The sequence below is a fragment of the Mastigoproctus giganteus genome, chromosome 8, assembly GCF_048544385.1.
Source record: "Mastigoproctus giganteus isolate SK-2022 chromosome 8, ASM4854438v1, whole genome shotgun sequence".
Classification (NCBI taxonomy): Eukaryota; Metazoa; Arthropoda; class Arachnida; order Uropygi; family Thelyphonidae; genus Mastigoproctus; species Mastigoproctus giganteus.
This window is the reverse complement of record NC_143582.1, coordinates 63,602,612-63,628,603: the sequence shown is the minus strand read 5'-3', so window position 1 is coordinate 63,628,603 and position 25,992 is coordinate 63,602,612. Positions and strand designations below refer to the sequence as shown.

The 25,992-nt window shown below is 36.7% G+C and overlaps 1 protein-coding gene across 5 annotated transcripts in view; it reads right to left on the bottom strand.

Annotated features, from left to right (window-relative positions):
- The window catches only part of Rel (nuclear factor NF-kappa-B family member relish), a 462,299-nt gene that overhangs the window by 265,107 nt on the left and 171,200 nt on the right, over positions 1-25,992 (bottom strand). For all 5 annotated transcript variants that reach the window (XM_090380549.1, XM_090380553.1, XM_090380550.1 and 2 more), the window contains exons 6-7: positions 10,779-10,940; positions 2,494-2,598 (exon numbers count right to left, since the gene is read on the bottom strand). In XM_090380549.1, coding sequence (XP_090236675.1) covers positions 2,494-2,598; positions 10,779-10,940 — 267 coding nt within the window. The remainder of the gene's footprint in view (positions 1-2,493; positions 2,599-10,778; positions 10,941-25,992) is intronic.

Here is a 25,992-nt window from a genome sequence, read left to right as displayed (position 1 = left end):
TCTGAAGTTGCAATACTAGAAGTACTTGCTTCTCATTTTAATATTCCTTTTTTCAACCGCAAATGTCTCTGCTAATGCTATTCAAATTGTTATCATAGTGTTATAATTTTATAGTATACATTAACAATTTTAAATTGTCAAATATATATTTAACAGTGTAACTGGAGTTTCACGTAATTATATTTATTATAACAACCAAACGTGTGAGGGGGGAAAAAAATGAAATAATTACTTAAATACTGTTTCGAAAAGAAGCTGGAAGTGCTCACCATTCTGCTAAATTCGATCACTCATTTTTCCATATTATATGTCACTCAATGAAAAGTTGTTTGATTGATTCTTGCAATAGCATCTGATATGTTTGTTTTCAGTTGTTCTATGATGTAAGGATTGCTGTCATAAACAAGTCCTTTGAGACAGGGTCACAGAAAGAAATCTGGGAGAGCAGCATTTTCCAAACTTTTTAATAACAGAACACTTTTCAAAAAATCTCACAATATAATTACGGAACACTTACGAAACACAAGTTTTGCAGAAGCCAAAGAAATATTTGCTAATATTTTATTACATATGACACCCTGTGCATCAGGAGCATCTTTATTTACAACACAAGTAAAGCCAAAATTCAAACAACTGTCACCATATTTTCGTTTTGGTCTTTTATAAGTTGATTCCTGTTTTTTTCACTTCGGATTTTTTGGGGAACAAAAAGCTATGATTGTTCATCCTCACTTTGAAGTGTGACAATATTGTGTTCGTTTTCAATGACCACAATTGCAATACTAGAAGTACTTGCTTCTTGTTTTAAAATTCCTTTTTTCAACCACAAATCCATGGTCGTTTATTTTAATAATAATAATAATAATTAAAAATGCTGATAATTATCAAAAAAAAATGTATACAAGGAAGTGAGTTTAATTATGATATCGGTTCGCTTCCCCCTCTCTTTCAACCCATGTACTCCAAGCTAAATCACATACGAATGACATATTAGACCACTACAATGTTACTTTTTTTATAGATGGTATTACCTCTATGCATACTTTTTCTATGTAAAGCCCACCAAAATAAAGTGTTCTGCGGTTTATTTGATTATTAGTCTATGCCAGTATATTAATAATCAAAAAAAAAAATAATGTTAAAAATTATAATGATACAAAAGTGGTGTATGCTACAAATATGCCAAATTTATTTATTTTATTTTTTTAATTATCAATTACGAATTTTTGCAGAATTCTTGTTCACATCTCATGGAACACTAGTGTTCCGCAGAACACAAGTTTGGGAAATGCTGTCGTAGAGCTAGATCGGGAGACCTAGGGAGCCATAAGCCCTGTGAAATCGACCATTCTTCAAAAAAATTCTCACAATAATTCCATGGTCGTTCAACACAGTATTGAAAGTAACTTCATCTTGCTGAAACCAGGAACACTCCTCATCAATGTGAAGAAAGTAATAAAAAATAAAAAAAAGTTTTTATAATGTTGTGATGTTAGTGTCCTCAAAGAATGTTGGACTGAATCTTTGGTGTGCGCTTTCATGTTCAGGAAAGCACACACCAAATTTTAATCAAATGCAATGTACTTTCATAATTTCATGGGAATTGCCCAAACTCCATAATCAACCATTCTGACTATTAACATATCCACTCACATAAACCCATGCTTCATTGAGGGTCGGGGGGGGTGTCCAACACACTTGAATGTTGTTATGAATAAAGGCTCTAAGCCAATTACAGTAACGGAGTCTAGCAGCATGATTGCTAGGCCACAATTCATGCATGGCATGGATGCAATATGCTCTAAATTGTAGCAAGTGTGTAGCTTTATGTGCACTACCTAAAGACATATCAGTTCTTCTATTGAGACAGTTTTTGTAATAATTTATAAGGAAACTGCAACAAACTTAGCTCACATCTTCCAGCATGTCATTGTTTAGTACCATGTAACCTGTGATTATGTTTTTGATCACACACAAAGACAGTCTTCTTCACATTTTCCAACAAACCAGTAAACTGTGATTTTGTTTGGCACCTGTGCTTCTCGGAACACTTTTTAGAAAGCTTCTTAGAATAATGTATACAATTTATTAGCAAAATAATGCTTCACTACAATTCTTTGTTCAAGTGTTAGATAAAAAATTCAAGGTTTTCTCTGGCACCAACATGTTAATTTTCACATTTCTAAAAGCTTCTTTGCTTTAAGTTATGTCTCACTGATTAAACTCAATCAGTTCATTCTGCCAATGACAAACAAAAATCTTACACAAACAATGTATGAAAACTGACAATTATGGGTTGCATTTTAAAATGAACACCCTGTATATAAGTGTTTAATGATTTTTATAAATGACAACAGTGTTATCCTGTTATGATTTCAATGTAGAGTAATTCAGTAATAAAAATATGTACCCTCCCCCACTATTATCCACAAAAATAAGTACACTGTATCATAATGTATAAATCTTTAAATACTGAAATATTTCACAACTTACTTTTATTGATTTTTTCACAGAGTAAAAATATTTCTTCATTTCCAGTACAAACTCCAGAAAATTTATCCATTCTCACAATTTTTAATTCTCCTGAATCAGGAGATTCTGTATGGTAAATGAATAGAAACATCATGTTAGGATTAAGAAACAATGAAGCATTTTCTTTCTTTTTCTCTCTCTCTCTCTCTCTCTCTCTCTCTCTCTCTCTCTCTCTCTCTCTCTCTCTCTCTCTCTCTCTCTCTCACAATATCCACTCTTAAGGAAGGGGAGAAAAATATATATCTTTCCACATAATGGTTGGCAAAATAAATAAACTTGCTTAGAGATGCAAAGCAAATATATTTAATCAAATAACTAGTTATAATTTCGTAAACAAAACCTTTTCCTTCCATATGTTCATAATATCTTATAAAATGCTAATGGGTATAATAATCCTACTGTTTGTATAACCTCAAGTTATATATATATATATATATATATATATATATATTTTTTTTTTTTTTTTTTCCAGCCAAGCTAATTATTGTAAGGACTCTGCTATCACTTCAGTTAAATGGCTTCAAATAAGAGGTGTCATGGCCACAAAGATTCAATATAGTATTAGTACCCCAACATAATTAGCACATTTTCTAAATATCACTCGCATAAAAAGTTTGAATCTTGTCAGAGACTAACGAATTCTTAGGGAATTCTTCAATCACAATCATGTAATTAAACAATCCATAGTGAGTTATTCCAGACAGTTAGCCAATCTGCCATTAGCAATTCCAGGTAATTGCTCATTAAAATCATCCCATGAATGACTACACACACTTGTACATGCAGTGATCACAGTAGTCAACCAACCATAGTATCGCATAACTTTGTCAATTTCTCACATTACAGAAATAAATTTTATTTGCAGTTACTCAGTTATTTGGAAGGTCGTTACAACTGTACTTCATATGAGAAGATCCCTCCTATTTGTGACAAAATTTTGTACTCTTGTGCAAGTAAAAAGGTGCAATTTAAAATTTCCAGATTACCTTGATTAAAATAATTTTGTCACCTACCAGGTATTCCATATGGTTACTCACAAAATAGTCCCACCCCTCTTGAAACTTAAGTATAGTGATTCTCCAAATGCTGGAAGTATTTCTGTGACCATATTGTGCGATCATGCAATACATTTGGCAATTTTTCAAAGCTCCCTTTAATCCTTTTGTATGTATGTATGTGTATATACACTGGTGTTCAAAGAAAGTGCATTACCCCTGATTATTTCGTCCGAATAACGACAATTACAAAGTACATGGCAATATTTCTTACAGATTGCAACAGATAAGATTGGCACATGCGTAGGTGATGACGTAATATTGCATTAGTCGTTACTTTCAGCTATATAAGCATGCTCTGCAAAAGTTGCCATTCCTTGCTTGCGTCAGGATGGCGAGTTACATGAAGCTGATGCCATGAAGAAAGAGTGCTACTGTTGCTTTACGTGAGGAAGGATGTTCTTCTTGTCATATTGCCTATAGTGTCTTGTAATCAGTCGACAGTGAGTAGATTTCTTTCCAAACTCAAGAATACTGGTTCTGCTGATAGGAAAAAAGGAACTGGATGCAAATGAGTCTACGCCAAAAGAGGACCGCATTTTGAAGAGCCGTAAAGCTTCTTCATCTGAGCTGAAAAGAGAATGGGAAGAACATACACGAGTGATAGCAAGTGCAGTAACAGTCAGACGACACCTCTTCAAAAATGAAATGTGCCCAATCAATTTGGTGTAAGGAGCATGTCAAATGGATCCCCAAGCAGTGGAAGTCAGTTATTTTCTAGGATGAGAAGAAATTTAACCTGCATGGCTCTGATGGGAGACAAATGATTCGCCATAGATGTGGTGAAGAATACCATTCACATTGTATGGTGTCTACAGTGAAATTCCCTACCAGCCAAATGATATGGGGGTGCATTTCGTATCGTGGAGTAGGTCACCTGCAATTCATAAACTGTTTTGTAAATGCCAATGGATACCTGGCTATATTGGAAGGCAAATTGTTGCCACCCATTAGAGACCATTTCAACCTGTCAAGTAACTGCATCTTTCAGGACAACTCGGCTCCTTGTCATCGGGCGAAAAGTAAGTAGGCACTTCTGTAGTTACTTTAGCTTAATTTCTGAATTAGAGGTTCGACAGTAATGTGTTTACGTTTGTTACAGTTGAAAATATGGTTGGAAGATCAGTCCACTACAACTCTTAGCTGGCCAGGAAACAGCCCAGACCTGAATCCTATAGAGAACTGTTGGCATTGTGTGGAATCTGCAGTTGCCAGAAAGAAACCAAAGACCCTTCATGAACTTCAGGAAGCCATAATTGGTGTTTGGAACCACGAACTATCAGTTGATTATCTTCAGAAACTGATCTTGTCAATGCCTCGACGATGTGCTGCTGTCATCAGGGCCAGAGGCGGTTTAACTAAATATTAGTTTGCAACTGGTGAACTTTTCATTTTGTTTTCCATTTAAAAGGATAAACTTAAGCAAATTGAGGGCTTCTGATAACATTTCAGCCTAATTGTCGTGTTTCCCGAAACTGTTGTATAATGGTTGCAAATGCTAATTTCGGAATATTTTGAGAGCACCTATCATTGCCTTAACTATTATTATATTAAATAAAGATAAATATCTTTTGTTTATATTTCTCTTTGTGATGCTAGTCATTAATGTAACATACCATCGTGAAAAAGGGTTAGAAATGTGAAATTCCTAGGTGATGCACTTTCTTTGAACACCAGTGTTTTTCACATGTGAGCTCTGTGAAGTACATACATATATATGTTTTCAATATGTTAGCTCTGTGGAGTGCGCGCGCACACACACACACACACACACAGGATCATTAAAACGAAAATCAACTAGAGAAGGGTTTGGGTTTTGGTTTTATTGGCGCATCAGCAACTGAGGCTATAATGCGTCAAATACCAGTCATATGTAAAAAGTTAAAACATTCAGTGACCTAAGTAGTTAGGCGACCATGTCCAGATATATAATAACAGATATATAAAAAATAAACCAATAAAGAGATAACAATAACATAAATTTTAAATACAATTAAAAACTTTTATTGATTTAAAACAGCTAAAAACAGCAGACACGTCATTGTCGGATAAAATCTGACTGAGTGTATAAGGCTCAGTCAGATGATTAAAAGCGGTAAAGCGGGTGCTGCTAAAATCTGGACAGTCAATTAAAAGGTGTCTGATCATTAAAATTGTGCCACAGGACACACACATATGAGGGTCATCAGGCCTCAACCTAGAGAAGAGATCATCACCAAGTTATGATCTGAGGTGCCTACAGGAACTGTTGGAATGGATTGGAAAAGGTCAAGGTTAAAAAAAAAAAGAGAAAAGGTTTTAAGAAAGAAAGTTTTCGGCTCAAAGTAATTAGCCAATCTGGAAGAACAATAGAGGCAGTTATATGTAAGTGAGTAATTCAAGTTTCCTAAACAAATATGAAATATATGTACTTTTAAAAAGCTTTGGCATTAAATCCAAGAAAACTTCATCTCACAGTGAATAGGTAAGATGATTATGTGCTCATAATACCAAGGTCGGAGGAATGTTTATAGTAAATTTTCCACTGCTATTGGAGAATTATTAACAGGGGTAAAGAAGGGGGAAAAAACAGAGAGAGAAATGAGGTATTGCAGGATCTAGAAAAGTTGGGCAGACGGACTGAGAGGTGCCAACTGAAGTTTAACATTGACAAATGTAAAGTGCTGCATATGGGAAGCAGTAACCCCAGAGTAACATATCAACTGTAAGGTACTACACTGACAGTGGTAGAGTGAAAAGGACTTGGGGGTAATTGTGCAGGTAGATATGAAGTTTTCTGAGCTATGAAGACAGTCTGCAAGAGTAGATCATGGTGTCTTGTCAATGATATACAGGAATTTTTCTAGAAGGGCAGTTATTAGCACAAGGTTAAAGTTATTAGCACAAGGAGGTGATTATCCCCTTGCATAAAGCAATGGTCAGGCCACACCTTGAGTACTGTATACAGGTCTGGAGGCCTCATTTTAAGAAGGACGTAGAGCTGTTGGAACGAGTACAGAGATGGGCAACAAGATTATTAGCACAAGGTTAAAGTTATTAGCACAAGGTTAGTGAATGGAACGAAGGGTTGCTCTTACAAAGAAAGGCTTAAGTTTTGCAGATTAGTGTTTGGAGACTAGGCACCTGCAAGGTGATCTGATTGAGGTGTATAAAGCCTTGAATGGTTTGAGCATGCTCAATGGTGATGGGATTCTTCCTCTTGTTCAGAATAATCGCCTAAGAGGGCATCAATTTAAACTGAGGAAAGACAGTTGTAGGATAGATGTGCAGAAGTTTGCCTTTAGCCAGCAGGTGGTTGATTGCTGGAACAAACTTCCATCTGTCGTAGAAGTTGATAGCTTAAACAAATTCAAGGCAGAACTAGACAAACATTTGGAGAGAGTGGATGGGTAAAATGAAAAAGGTGTTTTTTTTTTTTGGCTGATGCTATATAAGCTTGCTTTCTTGCATCATGTGCTAATGCTAATAAGGATGATTGCAGCGGTCTAACAGTTTTTAAATTGTGTGCAGTGGGACCAAATGATGATGTTACCGACAGCAAATTCTAAATGGGAAGTGTTCAGGGAAGAAGCTACTAGGCTTTGCATACCAAAAAAAAAAAAAAAAAAAAAAACTGTTCAAGACTTAGACTTAAATGGATGTCAGATGAAGTATTGAGACATGTGGGAGAGAAGAAAAGTACATGGGATGCATATAAATTATCAGGTGATATAGAAGTCTGTATCACTGATAATAAAAATTAGAATAAAAATTAGTCTGTAATCAAATCACAAAGGAGGTTAGGCAAGCTAAGGCACATTATGAGAAGTTGTCACTGGCAAAGAATGCAAAGAATTCCTGCTTATAATAATAATAGTAGAAAGAAGGGCTTGAATCACATTGGCCACTTGAAGTCAGTAGGTTAACTGTTGATGATCCTGCTCAGGTTGCTGACAAATTGAATAGATATTTTGCATCTACATTAATACATGATGCAATTCTTTAGGGGATGGGATGTTACAAGTTTATCAAACTCCAACGAGGTGCTAAATGACTTTGGGATACCGAAAGGAAAGTGGAGAAGAAACTGTTGATGATGAACATAAAAAAGACACATGGGACAAATGAAATTCATCCAATTATATTAAAGGAGGCAGCACAGGAGGTAAGCAAGCCCTTGGCCATAATTTTGAGAACATCCTTGGATTCAGGGGAGGTCCCTTCATAAAGCAGGATCAAAAGACAAGAGTAATTACAGACCTGATAGCTTAATGTCTGTTCTAGGAAAAGTAATGGAATCACTGGTTAAAGCGGTAATGCAGGACCATTTGCTAGAAAGGCTTCAGTTCTGCAAATTGCAATGTCTCAAGACCAGACATCTGAGATGTTTAAAGCCTTGAATGGATTGAGTAAGCTGAATGTTAATGGTATTCTTCTACATGCTGACTACACACATGAGGCATCATAAATTCATGATGAGGAAGGATGGTTGTGGGATAGATGTGCAGGAGTTTGCCTCCAGCCAGTGGGTGGCTGATTGTTGGAACAGGCTACCATCTGTTGTTGTGGAAGTGGAATAAATTCAAGGGAGAACTAGACAATTTCTAGGAGGGTACAAATGAGAGCTTTTTTTTTTTTTTTTTTTGGCTGATGCTAAATAAGCTTGCTTTCTTATAGCATCATTTGCCATTACTACTACTATCTGGTAGTTTAGTCACTGCTATCACTACGAACATTTTAAACAGGGTGTCTTCACACACAACATCCTGTTAGCATTAGCATTAGTAGAGGTATTTGATGCAAGAAAGCAAGCTTATGCAGCATCAGCCAAAAAAAAAAAAAAAAAAACCCACTTCCACTTCACCCCTCTGTTTGTTCAAAATACCTGTCCAGCTGAGCCTTAAACTTATTTAGGCTATCAACATCCACTACAAGGGATGGAAGTCTGTTCCACCAACCAACCACCCGCTGGCTAAAGGCAAATTTCCGCACGTCTATCCTACATCTGTCTTTCCTCAATCTGAATTTATGCCCTCTCAGGTGATTCTTCTGAGCTAGAGGAAGAATCCCATCAGCATTGAGCATGCTCAAACCATTCAAGGCTTTATACACCTCTATCAGATCACCTCTCTGGTGCCTAGTCTCCAGACACTGTAATTTGCAAAACTTAAGCCTTTCTTCGTAAGAGCACCCCTTTGTTCCATTCACTAATCTTGTTGCCCTTCTCTGTACTCTTTCCAGCAGCTCTACATCCTTCTTGAAATGAGGCCTCCAGACCTGTATACAGTACCCTAGGTGTGGCCTGACCATTGCCTTATACAAGGGAATAATCACTTCCTTATCCCTGCTGGAAAAATTCCTGTATATCATTGACAATACTCCATGAGCTACTCTTGCGGCCCGTCTGCACTGCTCAGAGAACTTCATATCTGCCTGCACAACTACCCCCAAGTCCCTTTCATTCTCTACCACTGTCAGTGTAGTACCACAGAGTTGCTCTGGGGTTGCTGTTTCCCATGTGTAGCACTTTACATTTGTCAATGTTAAACTTCATTTGCCACCTCTCAGCCCATCTGCTCAACCTTTCCGGGTCCTGTTGCAGTAGCATAGTGTCAGTAGTGTCCTTGACAACCCTGCCAACCTTTGTATCGTCTGCAAACTTGGACATTAAGCTTGATATACCATCATCAATATCATTTATAAATACAGAAAACAATAATGGACCCAACACTGAGCCCTGAGGGACTCCACTAATAACATTAGTCCACGATGAGCAGTGTCCATTGATTACCACTCTCTGTCTTCTCCCCCTCAACCACCCCTTTATCCATAGCAGCAATTTGCCTCCAATGTCACACTGCTCCAATTTGTGTAGCAGTCTTCCATGTGCAACAGTATCAAAAGCCTTTCTAAGGTCCAAGTATATAATATCAAAGCTATTCCCTGCATCCAGTTCTTTTGTGACTGCATCATAGTATCCAAACAAATTGGTCAGGCAAGACTTCCCCTTAACAAAACCATGCTGTGTCCGAGCTTTAACTGAAGTCTTGTCTAAATGATCCTGCAGTGCTTCTTTAACCAGTGCCTCCATTAATTTTCCTGGAACAGAAGTTAAGCTCACAGGTCTATAATTACTTGTGTCAGCCTCTGATCCTCCTTTGTGAATTGGGGTCACATTTGCACATTTCCAGTCTATGGGTACCTCCCCTGAGTCCAAGGAAGCTCTCATAATTATGGCTAAGGGTTGCTTACTTCCTTTGCTGCCTCCTTTAATATAACTGGATAGATCCCATCCACCCCGGGTGCCTTTCTTGTGTTTATCTTCAACAGTTTCTCCTCCACTTTACTCCCAGTTATTTCAAGATTCTGTAGCTTACTACTAGAGTTGAATACACCTCTGGCATTCCCCTCGCTGAATAACTCCTCATGTGTGAATGTCGATGCAAAATATTCATTTAGTTTGTTAGCTACCTGAGCAGGATCATCAACAGTTGACCCATCAATATCAAGTGGACCAATCTGATTCATCCCCTTCCTTCTAGAGTTTACATAAGTAAAGAACTCTTTGCTGTTTTTCTTTGCATCCCTTGCCAAGGATTTCTCGTAATCTGCCTTCGCCTGCCTAACCTCCTTTGTAACTTGGTTGCATATCAACTTGTATCTATCATAGGCTTCTGTGTCATGTGTTAATTTGTAAGTATCCCATGCATTTTTCTTCTCTGCCATATGCCTCATTAGTTCATCTGACATCCATTTTGGCCTAAAACTTGAACAATATTTCTTAGTTGGTATGTAAAGCCTAGTAGCTTCCAAGATAAGTTCTTTGAATGCTTCCCATTTTGAATTTGCTGTTGGTAACATCATCAGATGGTCCCACTGTATAGAATTTAAATACTGTCTCAGTCCATCGTAGTCGCCTTTACGGAAGCAATAACCCTTCCCTTTACCCTGTTGCTGCACTTCAAACAAAAACTTGACTTATCACTATGATATCTGTAATCTATTTTCTAATGCACTTTCTTTAAAATTAATAAAACCCTCCAAGTTAAAGCAATTGGAAAAAGAGCTGGAGAATAATTCCAATACAGAACTTCATTAAAAATTATTATACAGTGACATTTTGAATTATTTTCAAAGAGGTATTTTTTTATTTCATTATTTATTTAATATTAAAAAAAAAAAAAAAATTAGTAAACAATATATTTTACTTACTGAGGTTGCCTATTGGCTCAGAGTACACTGGTGCACATAACTGCTCCCAACGTCCAGTTTCATCATTTTGTAAGAGTGCTTCAAAACATATATTGACAGAATTCAAATTGAATGTTTTAGATTCTTTTTCGGCTTCATCTTGCAACCTCCTTTTCTCAGGCTCTATGTGAAATGATAAAAAGATATTAAAAAATCTATAACCAATAAAGTTAAATAAGAGCCAAGAAGTATACTATATTTCCACCTACTATACACCTACATGTTTCAAAGAACCAGTTGTTGATACAATATTTACTAATGTTTCAGCCCACCTATGACCTTAATTACACACTATATCCTTGTCAGTTTAGAGTCTATATTCTTTACCTTAAACTAATTTTCATAACAGGAAGGCAGTATTTTGGTCCATTTACAGATTCAGGACATGCAGGCCTGGTCTTACCAGAGCTAACATTCCCGAAGTGTTCAATTGGATTAAGGTCTAAGCTGCAAAGCTTCTGCATACCCATACTTCAAATTAAGTCATTACAAGCAGTGCAGCATTACGTGGTTCGTTCTCATTAAACAGAATAGGGCCCTCTCCCCATAATGCTGCTACAGTATAGGAAGGGCAGAATTGTTCAGAATGTCAATTTGACAATATAAACCAGAGCTGTGATGCTCAATAGGTTCTACGTTGATCTCAATATTTGTAAAAGAATAAGAGAAGCTTACCTCAATATGATACATAGGAGAGATTGTTTCTACAGGGATGCAATACACATAAATAGAGAAGGTGCAAGAATATTTGCTATTGAGGCAGTGTTAGGTGGGTAGGAAAACTGCTAGCTTCAGGGAGATTCACAGACTAGGAATAACTGTAGCCACAGGCAGAGGTGAAAGTGATTCTACTGGAATGAGTAGCAGCCTGCAAAATGAGGTACTGGGGATTTCAAAGGCTCACGGAACAAACAAATACTTGGGTTGTGTTAGTGTAACTAAGAGTAAGAATAGGCATGCGTATACTTGCATGTACACCAATGCTAAGAGTATAGTAAATAAAGTTGATGAATTTGAAGTGCTGGTCAAGACAACAAAAGCAGATATTGTTGGGATATCAGAAATGTGATGCCACATGGATATAAGCAGTGCAGAATTTGAATTTGGGGAGTACAATGTGTACAGAAAGGATAGACAGGACAGGAAGGGAGGAGGGGCTATGCTTTTAGTTAAGAAACACAAAATCTAAGGAAGTGCATCCAATTGACATTGGTGGACAATGCAATGTTGAGTCAGTGTGCTGTAACAAGCACTGGTAAAGGGAAAATGAGAGTAGGTGTGTGTTATAGGCCTAATGAATCTGATGAGTATAATGAGCAATTGTGCAGAGAAATAGAGTGGGCCAGTAAATCAGAATGTCTTATAATGGGGGATTTTAAATGGAACTTGTGGATTGGTCACTCGCACACTATCAAGAATTTTGTAGATTTATTGGAGGATTGTTTTCTACAGTAACATGTTCAAGAGGCAACCAGAGGGAGTAATACTCTTGATCTGATTATCAGTAGTTATTCTTCATGCATTAAGAATCTTTAGATAAAGAAGCCACTAGATGGCAGTGATCACAGTGTACTGATGTGGGATTTACTTAAAGATGTAACTACCATGTAACTAAGGAGAAGGGTTTTTGTAAAGGTGACTAAAGTGGTCTCAGAGAGTTTTAAAATTCTATACAGTGGGATCAAATGATGATGTTACCAAAGGTGAATTCTAAATGGGAAGCCTTCAGGGATTTAATTTTGGAGGGTACTAGGCTTTTCATACCAACTAAGAAATACTGTTCAAGGCCTAAATGGATATCAGATGAATTATTGCAGATTGTGGCAAAGAAGAAAAATGCATGGGATGTGTATAAATTAGCAGGAGCCTACGGCAGATATAAGCTAGTCTGTAATCAAGTCACAAATGAAGTTAGGCAGGCAAAGGCAGATTACGAGAAATCTTTAGCAAAGAAAAACAGCAGAGAGTTCTTTACTTACTGAATCATCCCTTTCCTTTTGGAAAGGGATGAATCAAATTGGTCCACTTAACATAGACGGTTTGACTATTGATGTTCATGCTCAGGTAGCTAATAAACCAAATGAGTAGTTTGTATCTACATTCACACAAGTAGTTATTCAAGGAGGGGGAAGGCCAGAAGTTTATCAAACTCTAACAGGGAGCTAAGTGATTTTGTAATAACTGAGAGCAAAGTGGAGGAGAAATTGTTGAAGTTAAACATAAGGAAGGCACCTGGAGTGGATGGGATCTATCCAGTTATATTAAAGGAGATGGGAAAGGAAGTAAGCAAACCTTAGCCATATTTTTGAAAGCTTCCTTGGACTGGAAATGTGCAAATGTGTCCCTAATTCACAAAGGGGGATCAAAGGGAGATCCCCCCCCTTTGTGAATTAAGCAATTACAGACCTGTCAGTCTAACTTCTGTTCCAGGGAAAATATTGGAGTCACTTGTTAAGGAAGCGATGCACGATCATCTAGACAAGACTGCAGTTATAGTTTGTACACAGCATGGGTTTGTTAAGAGGAAGTCTTGTCTAACCAATTTGATTGGATACTATGATGTGGTCACAAAGGAATACAATGGAAAGAATATTTTTGATATCATATACTTGGATTTTAGGAAAGCTCTTGATACTGTGGTACATGGAAGACTACTGTACAAATTGGAGCAGTATGACATTAAGGGCAAGTTAATACAATGGATAAAAGGATGGTTGAGTGGGAGAAGATGGAGAGTGGTTATCAATGGACACTGCTGTTCATGGACTAATGTTATTAGTGGAGACCCTCAGGGTTTGGTGTTGGGCCAATTGTTGTTTTCAGTATTTACCAATGATATTGATGAAGGTGTATCAGGCTTAATGTCCAGGTTTGCAGACAATAAAAAGGTTGGCAGGGTTGTTAATGTCAGTAATGATAGTACGCTACTGCAACAGGATCTGGAAAAGTTGAGCAGATGGGCTGAGAGGTGGCAACTGACAAATGTAAAGTACTGCATATGGGTAGAAGTAACCCCCAGAGTAACGGATCAACTGAGTGGTACTACACTCGGAGTAGTGGAGAATGAAAAGTACCCGGGGGTAATTGTACAGGCAAATATGAAGTTTTCTGAGTAGTGCAAAAAGATTGCAAGATAGATTGTCAATGATATTCAGAAATTTCACTAGCAGGGATAAGGAGGTGATTGTCCCCTTGTATAAAGCAATGATTAAGCCACACCTTGAGTACTGTGTACAGGTCTGGAGGCCTCATTTTAGGAAAGATATAAAGCTGCTGGAACAAGTACAGAGAAGGGCAACAAGATTGGTGAGGGGAACAAAGGGTTGGTGTTACTAAGAAAGTTCTGCAAATTGCAGATTCTGGAGACTAGGCACCTCAGAGGTGATCTAATTGAGGTGTATAAGACCTCAAATGGATTGAGCAAGCTCAATGCTAATGGGATTATTGGATTCTTCCTCTTGCTCAGATTACTCATCTGAGGGGTCATAAATTCAAATTGAGGAAAGACAATTGCAGAATAGATGTACGGAAATTCGCCTTTAGGCAGCAGATGATTGATAGTTGGAATAAGCGTCCATCTGTTGTAATGGAGGTCAGCAACTTAAATAAGTTCAAGGCAGAATGAAACAAATATTTGGAGTGAATGGAAGGGTGAAATGGGAAAGGTGTGTTTCTGAATTTTTTTTTTTTTTTGGCTGATGCTATATAAGCTTGCTTTCTTGCATCATATGCCCCTACTAATGCTAATAGAACACTTTCATACGATAATCTCCAGAAATTAAAGCGAATAAAACATTACAGTAAAAAATTATATTGAAAACAATTAAAAAATCGAAAATATTACTTAACAGTAAAAAATAAATTTTAAAACAATTAAAAAAATCAATTGAACACAATTAAAAACCAATTGAATGCAATTAAAAATTAACAAAAAGAATTTTGCATAAATTATGCAAAATTATTTTCCTTCCTGAAGCTGACAACACTTTTCAAAGGTATTATGTTGTGTATGCTTAAATGATTGGTGCACCAGCAGCTAAGACCATATCACTCCTATCACAGTTTTAGATGGAACATCTAAAACTGTGATAGGAGTGATATGGTCTTAGCTCATCATCAGTACCTGATGTGAGGTTTCAGATAAATGTTATTTGCCAATCAGTTTTAGAAAAATGAAAAGATTATTAATATCCTCTCAGTCTTCTAGTACACATAATGTCAGGTGATTACAACAAAAAGAGAGAGCCATTTGTCACTCCTTACATATAATGGGTACTCTAAGGTGATATGTTTTACTATTAGCTTTACTGAAGTAGTTTGGTCTTTCCAAATAAGTAACCACTTCTTTCTACAAGTCTGTTATATAATGGAATTATAATCAACATAAGGCATCTTCAAGGAAGGCAAGATCAAACTGATGGATATATCTATCTATATATATATATATATATATATATATATAGAGAGAGAGAGAGAGAGAGAGAGAGAGAGAGAGAGAGAGCACGCTAATTATATGTGTGAAGCTGGACTGTTTTTAAAATTTTTGTAATAGAGGATGACTGGGAGAAGAATTAACCTGAAGAGTACACAGAGCACTTAGGGAGTCAGTATATATAATGGTTTGAGAATATGATAACTATTTAATATTATCCAGGGCTAGCAAAGATGGCATATAATCCTGCTGTAAACATACTGCATTCCAAAGGCAGATTTTGAGAGATGGTGCTACTTGTCAAAACTAGAGCTGTGTCAACTTCGCTCTCCATCTTAGCACCATCTGTGTAAATCCAAGTGTAGTTGCTATGCTGTGAAGAGCAAACTATGTCTAACTGCCTGATGATAGAACCTGGGAAGAAGTTCTTATCTACTGCAAAAATGATTATCAATGCATATCAGATGCATCTGCTATGGCAGGGTTTCAACACTACTATCATGAAGTGTAGTGTTCACATTTAATTCCCAAGCACATTTTTAGTTCTTGTAACCTAATTCCAGACGGTTTATTGTGGCAGAGATTATCCCACTTGGTTTTCAAGATGCAGTGACAAATGGGATGATTTGGGAAGCTGGTGATTTTAGCTGCATAGTTCAGTAATGAAGTGGAGGTTCAGAGGCTTCTGTACAAAGGATTTGAATAAGTGATGTAAGAAAAGCCCCAAGTAAAATTTGGAAAGCATCACAGTTTAAAGCCATACAGAGCAAAGATAAAGCCAGACAAAGCATAAACTGGAGAGCTATAGTCCAAACGAGACCTATTAAGAGACTGATACAGATGTGGCAACATGCAGTGATCTGTACCCTGAGACATAGCAAAAATTACTCAGAGGAGATATAACACAGATGCACACATGTCATCAGAGATTGTATGTTTAGACAATCTGTGTGAACATGTTTGATATGTTCAAGAAAACAAAATTTTTTGTCAAGTATTAGATCTAGAAATCTAACACTCTGCTGGAGAATAATTTGGTGGGAATCTATTTGGAGGTCTGGCTCAGGATGTAAAGTAGACTTTCACTAAAAATGTTTTGCAGTAGTTTTTTGCTTAGAAAGTTAATAACCATTATTTCTTGCCCAAAACAACTATTTATGGTCCTTTGTAGCTTCCTTTCAATTAGATGCATATTTTGTGAATGATAGGAGATACATGGTCATCTGCATAAAGATATGTTTCGACTGTGTCAGGTATATATTTAATGATATAAATGAACCTGATGGAGAAGAGTGTAGCACTTAGCAGAGACCCCTGAGGAACTCCTTGTATATGTAGGGGAGAGGCCAGAATGGAAATGTACCTGAAACAATCTATTAGTCAAAAATTACAGACAACAGTTCAGTTTACTTTAAAGGACAGATTCATGTGTATCTCGAAGGATCCCACATGATGACATTGTATTGAAAGCTTTTTTGATATCCAAGACATATCATGAGTGAGTATGTGATGTCCTATTCAGGGTACTGTCTTGAGTGGGATAAGTGTGTGAAAATGGGAAATGAATTAGAATGTCCCATAAGTGTTAACTGTTGTACCCCAAATATGTATATAAAAAAAAAAAAAAAAAAAAAAATTAAATTAGCTATTCCTGCAGGTTAAGTTTTATAAATATGAGTGAATGTCAGGCCACTTGTGTAAATTATCCAATAACTGAATGAATGTTGTGATTACTATATATATAAATAGATTAGTAAAAATGATAAGAAGTTTACCTTGATATAATAGGTAGAACACTTCTGTATGATACTCTCCCGAAATTAAAACAAAAAAAAAAAAAAAAATCGAAAATCTTACATTACAGTAACAAATAATTAAAAATCAATTTAACACAATTAAAATCAATTTAATGCAATTAAAAATTAAGAAAATTAATTAAAAGAATTTAATGAAAAAAAATTGCAAAATGATTTTCCTTCCTACTTTTTCGTTAAATTCTTTTAATTAATTTTCTAAATTTTTAATTGTTCAACTGATTTTTAATTATTTGTTACTGTAATGTAATATTATCGATTTTTTCGTTTTAATTTCTGGAGAGTATCATACGGAAGTGTTCTATGTACTATATTGAGGTAAACTTCTCTTATTATTTTTAAAAATATTGATATCAACATAGAACGTATTGAGCATTACAGCTCTGGTTTTTGCTATATAAATAGATTAGATAAGTGTATGAGCAGGTGTGCTAACCTGTCAGGTGCAGTTAACATGGAAAAAATTAAAAAAATGCCTGAAAAATAAAAGCAGATTACATAAAATTAAATAAAATAAAAATGGTACTTAATGCTATAGATCCAAAGACTTTAACTACATGGGCCAGCAGCCAAAACCAAAGGAAATACAGCAAGAAGTAAGGCTGTTGTTGTTTTTTGTAGGCTTTACAGTGAAAGGGCAGCACAGGCCATAATGCACCAAGAAGTAAGGCCTCCATTTTTGTTGACATAGAGATAGCAGACAGAAAAAGTGAGCAAACGTATATGTCACCAGAGATCAAAAAGAAAAGGAATAAAAATTCAAATATAATTCAAAATTAAATAAAAATAAAATGCAAAATTAAGATAAAATTAATACCAACTGAATAATTGCCGATCAGCCCATGCGAATTTTAGCCCTAAGTGATGAAAGTAAGAAAATGTAATATGAAGACGAAAGGATATAGCCAGAATATGACAACTTACTGTCGAGCCTGGCAGGAGTCTGAGGGAAGTGAATGTATCAAGGCTGTATTGAAGACCAAAGAAGTTAGAAGAAGCAGCACTGAGAATTGGGGTGGGGGGTGGGGGGGAAGAGAAGGTGTAAATAGGTCAATGTAAACCTTACCCGTGAGACAAGGAAGTCAACAATTAAACAAATGAGGCAAATAGACCAGCAAAGGGGCGAAATCAATAACTTACAAAGTAGCATTAAAAAGACTAAACTTAACTTTGTTGGAGAAGAAAAAAGTGAACAATGGCAGAAAAATAGTATCTTGAATACTGCTTTCGGTCAACCTAATCAGCACAAGATATAAAATGTAGTGTCTAAGAACAGCAAAAAGTAACTGGAAGGGGAATATAGTTGTGCTCGGGCAGTCCAGGTTTGAGCTGATTTTTCACTAGAACTAATTATTATCGTTAATTACATATATATATTGAATAAAGTATGCATAAATGGATGTGAAAATTACACAGAGTGCCAGAAACTACAAGGGTGATACTTCTTTTTCTACTGAGGACAGTAGAAAAAGAAGTATAGTAGATATGTGAAAGGTGAAAGAATGTTATTATCCTAAAAGTTATGATGAATTAGGAAAATTATGGGCTGAATTACATAGCCAATAGAAGGTGAGCGAACTGTAGAGTAAAATGCAAATAAAACAAAAAAAAAATAAATGGTACAGTTGCCATCAGATGTGGGGGGGTACATATTTGGATAATGGTCGAATATAGATAAGGCAAATGTGCAGAATCTGATGTCAGCTGAAGCAAATATTGATACATGATCAGGTAATTTCAACGTAATGCATTCTTGATACATGGTCAGGTGTAGTCCCCTGCCTGTTAAAATTACCTGATCATATATCAATATTTACTTCATCATCATCAGCCATTATCAATCCACTACAGGATGAAGACCTCTCCAGCAACTTTCCAGTTCCTTCTGTTTTGTGCAATGGCCATCCATTTACTACCCATAAACTCATGAATTTCATCTGTCCATCTCCATCGTTGTCTTCCAGGTTTTCTTCTAGCTCCTCTTGGGTACCATTCTGTTATTTTCTTAGTCCATTTGTCATAATGCCTCCGAGCTATGTGTCCTGCCAAAGACCATTTTAGTTCTTTAGTTTTGATAAGAGTCCTTTACTTGAGTTTTCTGCCTAATCCATGTGTTTCTCTTCTTATCTAATGGTCTGATTCCCAATATAATTTGTTCCATTCTTCACTGTATCATTCTCAGCTTCTTTTCCATTCTTTTGGTGAGTGCCCAAGTTTCACTTCTGTAAGTCATGGTGAGTAGTATACATTGGTTCATTATTTTACATTTCAGACAAATTGGAATATTTATCCTCAGTATGTGACTAACATACTGTGTAACTTAACAGTTCAGTTTTACTATAAAAAGTTACAAATAGGCAGCTGGAACTTTTGTTGAAAATACCGAAAATCAAATCTGGCTGTTAAAACACAGAATCGTGAATCACAAATCAGGGAAAACATTTCGCTACAGATGGCAGTATTGGCCTTTTTTTGTTGTTTGTGAAAAGGACACTCCATGCAGGAAAAAATTCCAGGTTAACTAACATGTGAAAGCAGCATTGCACATTATGGCCAAGGAAACAAAAGCAAGGAAAAAATTGCCAGATCAGTTGTTTTTTTAAAGGAGACTGATCTGGCAAGTTAATGTTAGGAGCCATTAACATTCATTTTCAATGGATCTATGTCTTGTCTTGACAAGCAGCAATATCCTTTTCAGTAATTTAAGCAATCCAGTTTTCAAACTAACTTTAAAGGGGGGGGAATCCATTAAGCAAAACATTGAGAAACCCACCTTGAGAAAGAATTTATCTTAGTTCTATTTGTGATGATATCAGTCACAACATTCTTTGAGATACTGGAGAAGAGTGCATCTGGATATCCCTCAGTGAAACAGCGGATACTTGTGCCTATCATACTGTGCATGTGGTACGTGGGGAAATCAGACCAGGAAACCTTCTTGTCTGCATCTGCTTGCTTGTAAGGTTCTTGAAAACGTGATTCATGCTTCGATTGCAGTACTACAGCTATTACGAATAAACTTAAAATTCACATGTGGTGAAAACAACTGCATTTCTATTAGTAATGCTGCTCTGTATATGATAAAAGCAGCTTCTACATTACAGGTTTCCTCTCCAAACCTAAACCACATTACTTGTTCAACCTATGACTTACATAGGCTTGTAGAAAAGATTCAAGCAAATTTTGGAAAGTTAGTGTTAGTATTAGTAGCAGAAAATGATGCAAGAAAACAAGTTTATACTGCATCAGTCAAAAAAAAAAAAAAAAAAAAAAAAAAACATTTCACCTATCCATCCCTCTCCAATAATCTGTCTATTTCTCACCTCCTTAAATTTATTCAAGCTATCCATTTCAACAACAAATGATGAAAGTTTGTTCCGACAATCAACCACCTGTTGACTGGACGCAAATTTATGCATGTCTAGCCTGCAACCATTCTTCCTCAATTTGAATTTATGCCTCCCTCATGTGCATAGTCAGAGCAAAAGGAAAAATGCCATAAGCACTTTGCTTTCTTAATCCATTCAAAGCCTCAAATACTTCAATCAGATCACCTTACAGGTGACTAGTCTCCAGATGTTGCAATTTGCAGAACTTGAAGTAATTTGAGAAATTGCTTCTTTCTGCAATTTGCAGAAATTGAAGCAATTTCTGCAAATTACAGAAGCGACCTGGAGCGAGGGGTGTTGGGGGTTTCAGGGACAGATGGCAGTCATCCTGGAATAGTTGGGTATATGGGATGTGTTAGGGTAACAAGGAATAGGCATAGGAGCATGTATGCTTGCATGTATACCAATGCTAGAAGTATAGTAAATAAATTTGATGAATTTGAAGTGTTGGTCAAGACATCAAAGGCGGATATTGTTGGGATAGCAGAGACGTGGTGTCACAAAGATATAAGGAATGCAGAACTGGAATTTGGGGAGTACAATGTGTACAGAAAGGATAGACAGGACAGAAAGGGAGGAGGTGTTATGCTGTTAATTAAGAAAAACATAAAATCAAAAGAAGTGCATCCAGTTGATATAGATGGACAGTGCACTGTTGAGTCAGTTTGGTGTGACATAAGCACTGCGAAAGCAAAAATAAGAGTAGGAGTGTGTTATAGGCCTAATGACTCGAATGAGTACAATGAACAATTGTACAGAGAAATAGAGTGGGCCAGTAAATCAGAATGTCTTATAATGGGGGATTTTAACTTCCCAGATATTGACTGGAACTTGTGGGTTGGTCACTCACACACTAGTCAGACTTTTGTGGATTTATTGGATGATTGTTTTCTGCAGCAGCATGTTCGAGAGGCAACCAGAGAAAGTAATACTCTTGATCTGGTTATCAGCAGTGATCATTCGTGTATTAAGAATTTGCAGATAAAGGAACCACTAGGTGGCAGTGATCACAGTGTGCTGAAGTGGGATTTACTCAAAGAGGTAACTACCGTCAGGGGTAAAGGAAAGGGTTTTTGCTTCCGTAAAGGGGAGTACAGTGGTCTCAGACAGTTTTTAAATTCTGTACAGTGGGATCAACTGACGATGTTACAAACAGTAAATTCTAAGTGGGAAGCATTCAAGGAATTAATCGTGGAAGCTACTAGACTTTTCATACCGATGAAGAAATATTGTTCAAGGTTTAGGCCTAAATGGTTATCAAATGAACTAATGAGACTCGTGACAGAGAAGAAAAATGCATGGGATGCATATAAATTATCAGGCGACGCAGAAGCCTGTAGCAGATATAAGCTAGTCTAATCAGGTCACAAAGGAGGTTCGGCAGGCAAAGGCGGATTACGAGAAATCTTTGGCAAAGATGCTAAGAAAAACAGCAAGGATTTCTTTACTTATATAAACTCTAAAAGGAAGGAGATGAATATGATTGGTCCACTTGACATCGATGGTTCGACTGTTGATGATCCTGCTCACATAGCAAACAAACTGAATGAGTATTTTGCATCTACATTCACACGTGAGGAATTATTACAGTTTGAAAATGGAAGAAGGTTATCAAATTGTAGCAGTGTGCTTAATGATTTTGTAATAACTGAGAGCAAAGTGGAGGAGAAATTGTTGAAGTTAAACATAAGAAAGGCACCTGGGGTGGATGGGATCTATCCAGTTATATTAAAGGAGGCGGCAAAGCAACTAAGCAAACCCTTAGCCATAATTATGAGAGCATCCTTGGATTCAGGGGAGGTACCCACGGACTGGAGATGTGCAAATGTATCCCCAATTCACAAAGGAGGTTCGAAGGGTGACACAAGTAATTACAGACCAGTTAGTTTAACTTCTGTTCCGGGTAAAATAATGGAGTCACTGGTTAAAGATGCATTGCAGGATCATCTAGACAAGACTGCAGCAATAATTCAGACACAGCATGGGTTTGTTAAGGGAAAGTCTTGTCTGACAAATTTGATTGGTTATTATGATGTGGTCACAAAGGAACTGGATGCAAAAAATAATTTTGATATCATATACTTGGATTTCAGGAAAGCTTTTGACACTGTTGCGCATGGAAGACTACTGTACAAATTGGAGCAGAATGGTATTAAGGGTAAGTTGCTACAATGGATAAAAGGATGGTTAAGTGGGAGAAGACAGAGGGTGGTAATCAATGGGTGCTGCTCTTCGTGGACTAATGTTATTAGTGGAGTCCCACAGGGTTCCGTGTTGGGTCCACTGTTGTTTTGTATATTTATCAATGATATTGATGAAGGTATATCAGGCTTAATGTCGAAGTTTGCAGATGACACGAAGGTTGGCAGGGTTGTTAATGACAGTAATGGCAGTGTGCTACTGCAACAGGATCTAGATAATTTGGGCAGATGGGCTAAGAAGTGGCAACTGAAGTTTAACCTTGACAAATGCAAAGTACTGCATATGGGTAGAAGTAACCCCAGAGAAACGTACCAACTGTGTGGTACTACACTTAAGGTGGTAGAAAATGAAAAAGACCTGGGATGTGCAGTCAGATATGAAGTTTTCTGAGCAATGTAGACAGGCTGCTAGGGCAGGTCATGGGGTTTTGTCAATGATATATAGGAATTTTGCTAGCAGGGAAAAGGAGGTGATTGTCCCTCTGTATAAGGCAATGGTCAGGCCACGCCTTGAGTACTGCGTACAGGTCTGGAGGCCTCATTTTAGGAAGGATGTAGATTTGCTTGAGCGTGTACAGAGAAGAGCAACACGATTGGTGAGGGGAATGAAGGGATCCTCTTACCAAGAGAGGCTTAAGTTCTGCAAATTGCAGTGGCTGGAGACTAGGCACCTGCGCGGTGATCTGATTGAGGTCTATAAGGACTTGAATGGGTTGAGCACGCTGAATTCTGATGGATTCCTCCCACTTGTTCAGAATACGAACCTACGGGGACATAAGTTCAAATTAAGAAAGGATAGATGTAGAATAGATGTGCGGAAATTTGCCTTTAGCCAGCGGGTGGTTAATTGCTGGAACAAACTTCCATCTGTCGTTGTGGAAGTTGATAGGATAAATAAATTTAAGGAGGAACTGGACAGGCATTTGGAGGGTATGGTGTGATTTTTTTATTTTTTTTTATTTTTTTTTTTATTTATTTTTTTTTTTTTTGGCTGATGCTGCATAAGCTCCTACACTTGCTTTCTTGCATCAAGTGCCACTACTACTACTACTACTACATACCCATCCCAGCAAGTCTAATCATCATCATTCAGCCATTTTCAATCCACTGCAGAACGAAGGCCTCTCCAACAACTTTCCAGTTCCTTCTGTTTTGTGCAATGGCCATCCATTTACTACCCACAAACTCGTGAATTTCATCTATCCATCTATGCCATTGTCTTCCAGGTTTTCTTCTAGCTGCTCTTGGGTACCATTCTGTTATTTTCTTAGTCCATCTGTCATCATGTCTTCGAGCTATATGTCCTGCCCAAGACCATTTTAGTTCTTTAGTTTTGATAAGATTGTCCTTTACTTGAGTTTGCTGCCTAATCCATGTGTTTCTCTTCTTATCTAATAGTCTGATTCCCGATATAATTCGTTCCATTCTTCGCTGTGTAGATCTCAGTTTCTCTTGCATTCTTTTGGTAAGTTCCCAAGTTTCACTTCCATAAGTCATGGTGGGGAGTATACATTGGTTTATTATTTTACATTTCAGACAAACTGGGATATTGCTCCTCAGTATGTGACTATATTTTCTGAATGCTATCCATCCAAAATTTATTCTTCTCTTGACTTCCACCAGCCATTTATCATTATTGCAGCTAATAACTTGTCCTAGATAAGTATATGACTCCACCTTTTCAATTACTGCTCCTTCAATCATTATGTCCCTTTTTGTGGCATGCTTGTTCATCATTACTTTTGTTTTAGCCATATTATTCATCTTTAGTTCAAAAGCCTTACTAACAGTGCATAACTGATTATGATTTTCCTCTAATTCTTTGGGACAGAATTCTCAACTTCATGTAATATCACAGCTAATGGAGAAATGAAATGAATATAAAACACCATTATGCCCGGCATTTGTGGATTATGAAGAGGCATTTGACTCCATACAGCAATATCATCAATACAGCAATATACCACAATGTCTTCTGCAAATCGTAAATGGTTCAGGTACTTTCCATTCACATTGACCCCTTTCTGCGACCAGTCTAATCTTCTAAAAGCTTCCTCAAAGGCAGCAGTAAACAACTTCGGAGATGTGTCTCCTTGTCGAACTCCTTTCTCAATTTTAAATTTGCTACTGTCTTTGTTGAGTCTAATAAAGGAGATAGCATTCTCATATATTTTCTCCAAAATCATAAAAGTCCCGAAACATTGGCTTATGCTGTATGGAGTCAAATGCCTTTTCATAATCCACAAATGCCAGGCATAATGGTGTTTTATGTTCATTTCATTTCTCCATTAGCTGTGATATTACTTGAAGTTGAGAATTCTCTCCTAAAGCCAGCTTGCTCTTTCGGTTGATTCTCATCAAGTATTCTTTCTAATCTGTTAGTAATGACCCTTCTGAACAACTTGTAGATGTGGGATAACAAGCTAATTGGTCTATAATTTCCAATTTCTGATTTATCTCCTTTCTTATGCAGCAAAACTATGATTGCATTATTCCACGCCTAAGGTATCATATGTTTTCTAATGCATTTTGTGAAGAGTCTTGCCAGTTTTTGTGTCACGTCTCTTCCTCCCAATTTTAACAACTCTACAGTAACTTCATCTTCCCCCAGAGCTTTCTGATTCTTCTTTTTCTTCAATGCATGTTCTACCTCATCAGAAAGAATATTGGGTATGTCATATGTGTTACTAATTTGCAATCCATCTTCCCCACTGCTGGCATCATTCCCTCACTGCTTGTATAATTCTCTATAGTAGTCTTCTGCTATTTGAATTATGCCTTCTCTGCTATTTATAAGTACCAGCAGGTCTACATTCTTCCTAAAATGAGGCCTCCAGACCTGTATGCAGTACTCAAGATGCAGCAATAAAGTTAATAAAGTAAATCTTTGCAAAAGTTCCAGCATGTATAGTTATTTATGGAGAACATGCAATCTGGCCTTCCTCTTCCACCAGACTATTTTGACAAGGTGGGGAACATGATAAGGTTATGTGCAGCATTGTTTTATGCCAAACCTTTGATTCTATATTAAAAAATTCTTTGGATACTGTGAATAGTGAAGCTATTAGCACTGTTAAGGTAATTCTTTCTGATCCTTTGGTTAGAAAAAAATTGGGTGTTTGTTGGGACACATTTTGCTTGGTTAGTCAATTCTACAAATAAACCAAAAACCAGGACATTTTTGAGTTGTGCACCTGAAGAGATAGAGAAAGTCCAATCAAATATTTCAACAAACCCTGGAGAAACAGAAAAAGAAAATAAATAAATTTTACAATGTTTGAAAAATGAACACAACTTCATATTTTAAGAAAAATATGACGACTTTGTTAATAGAAATGA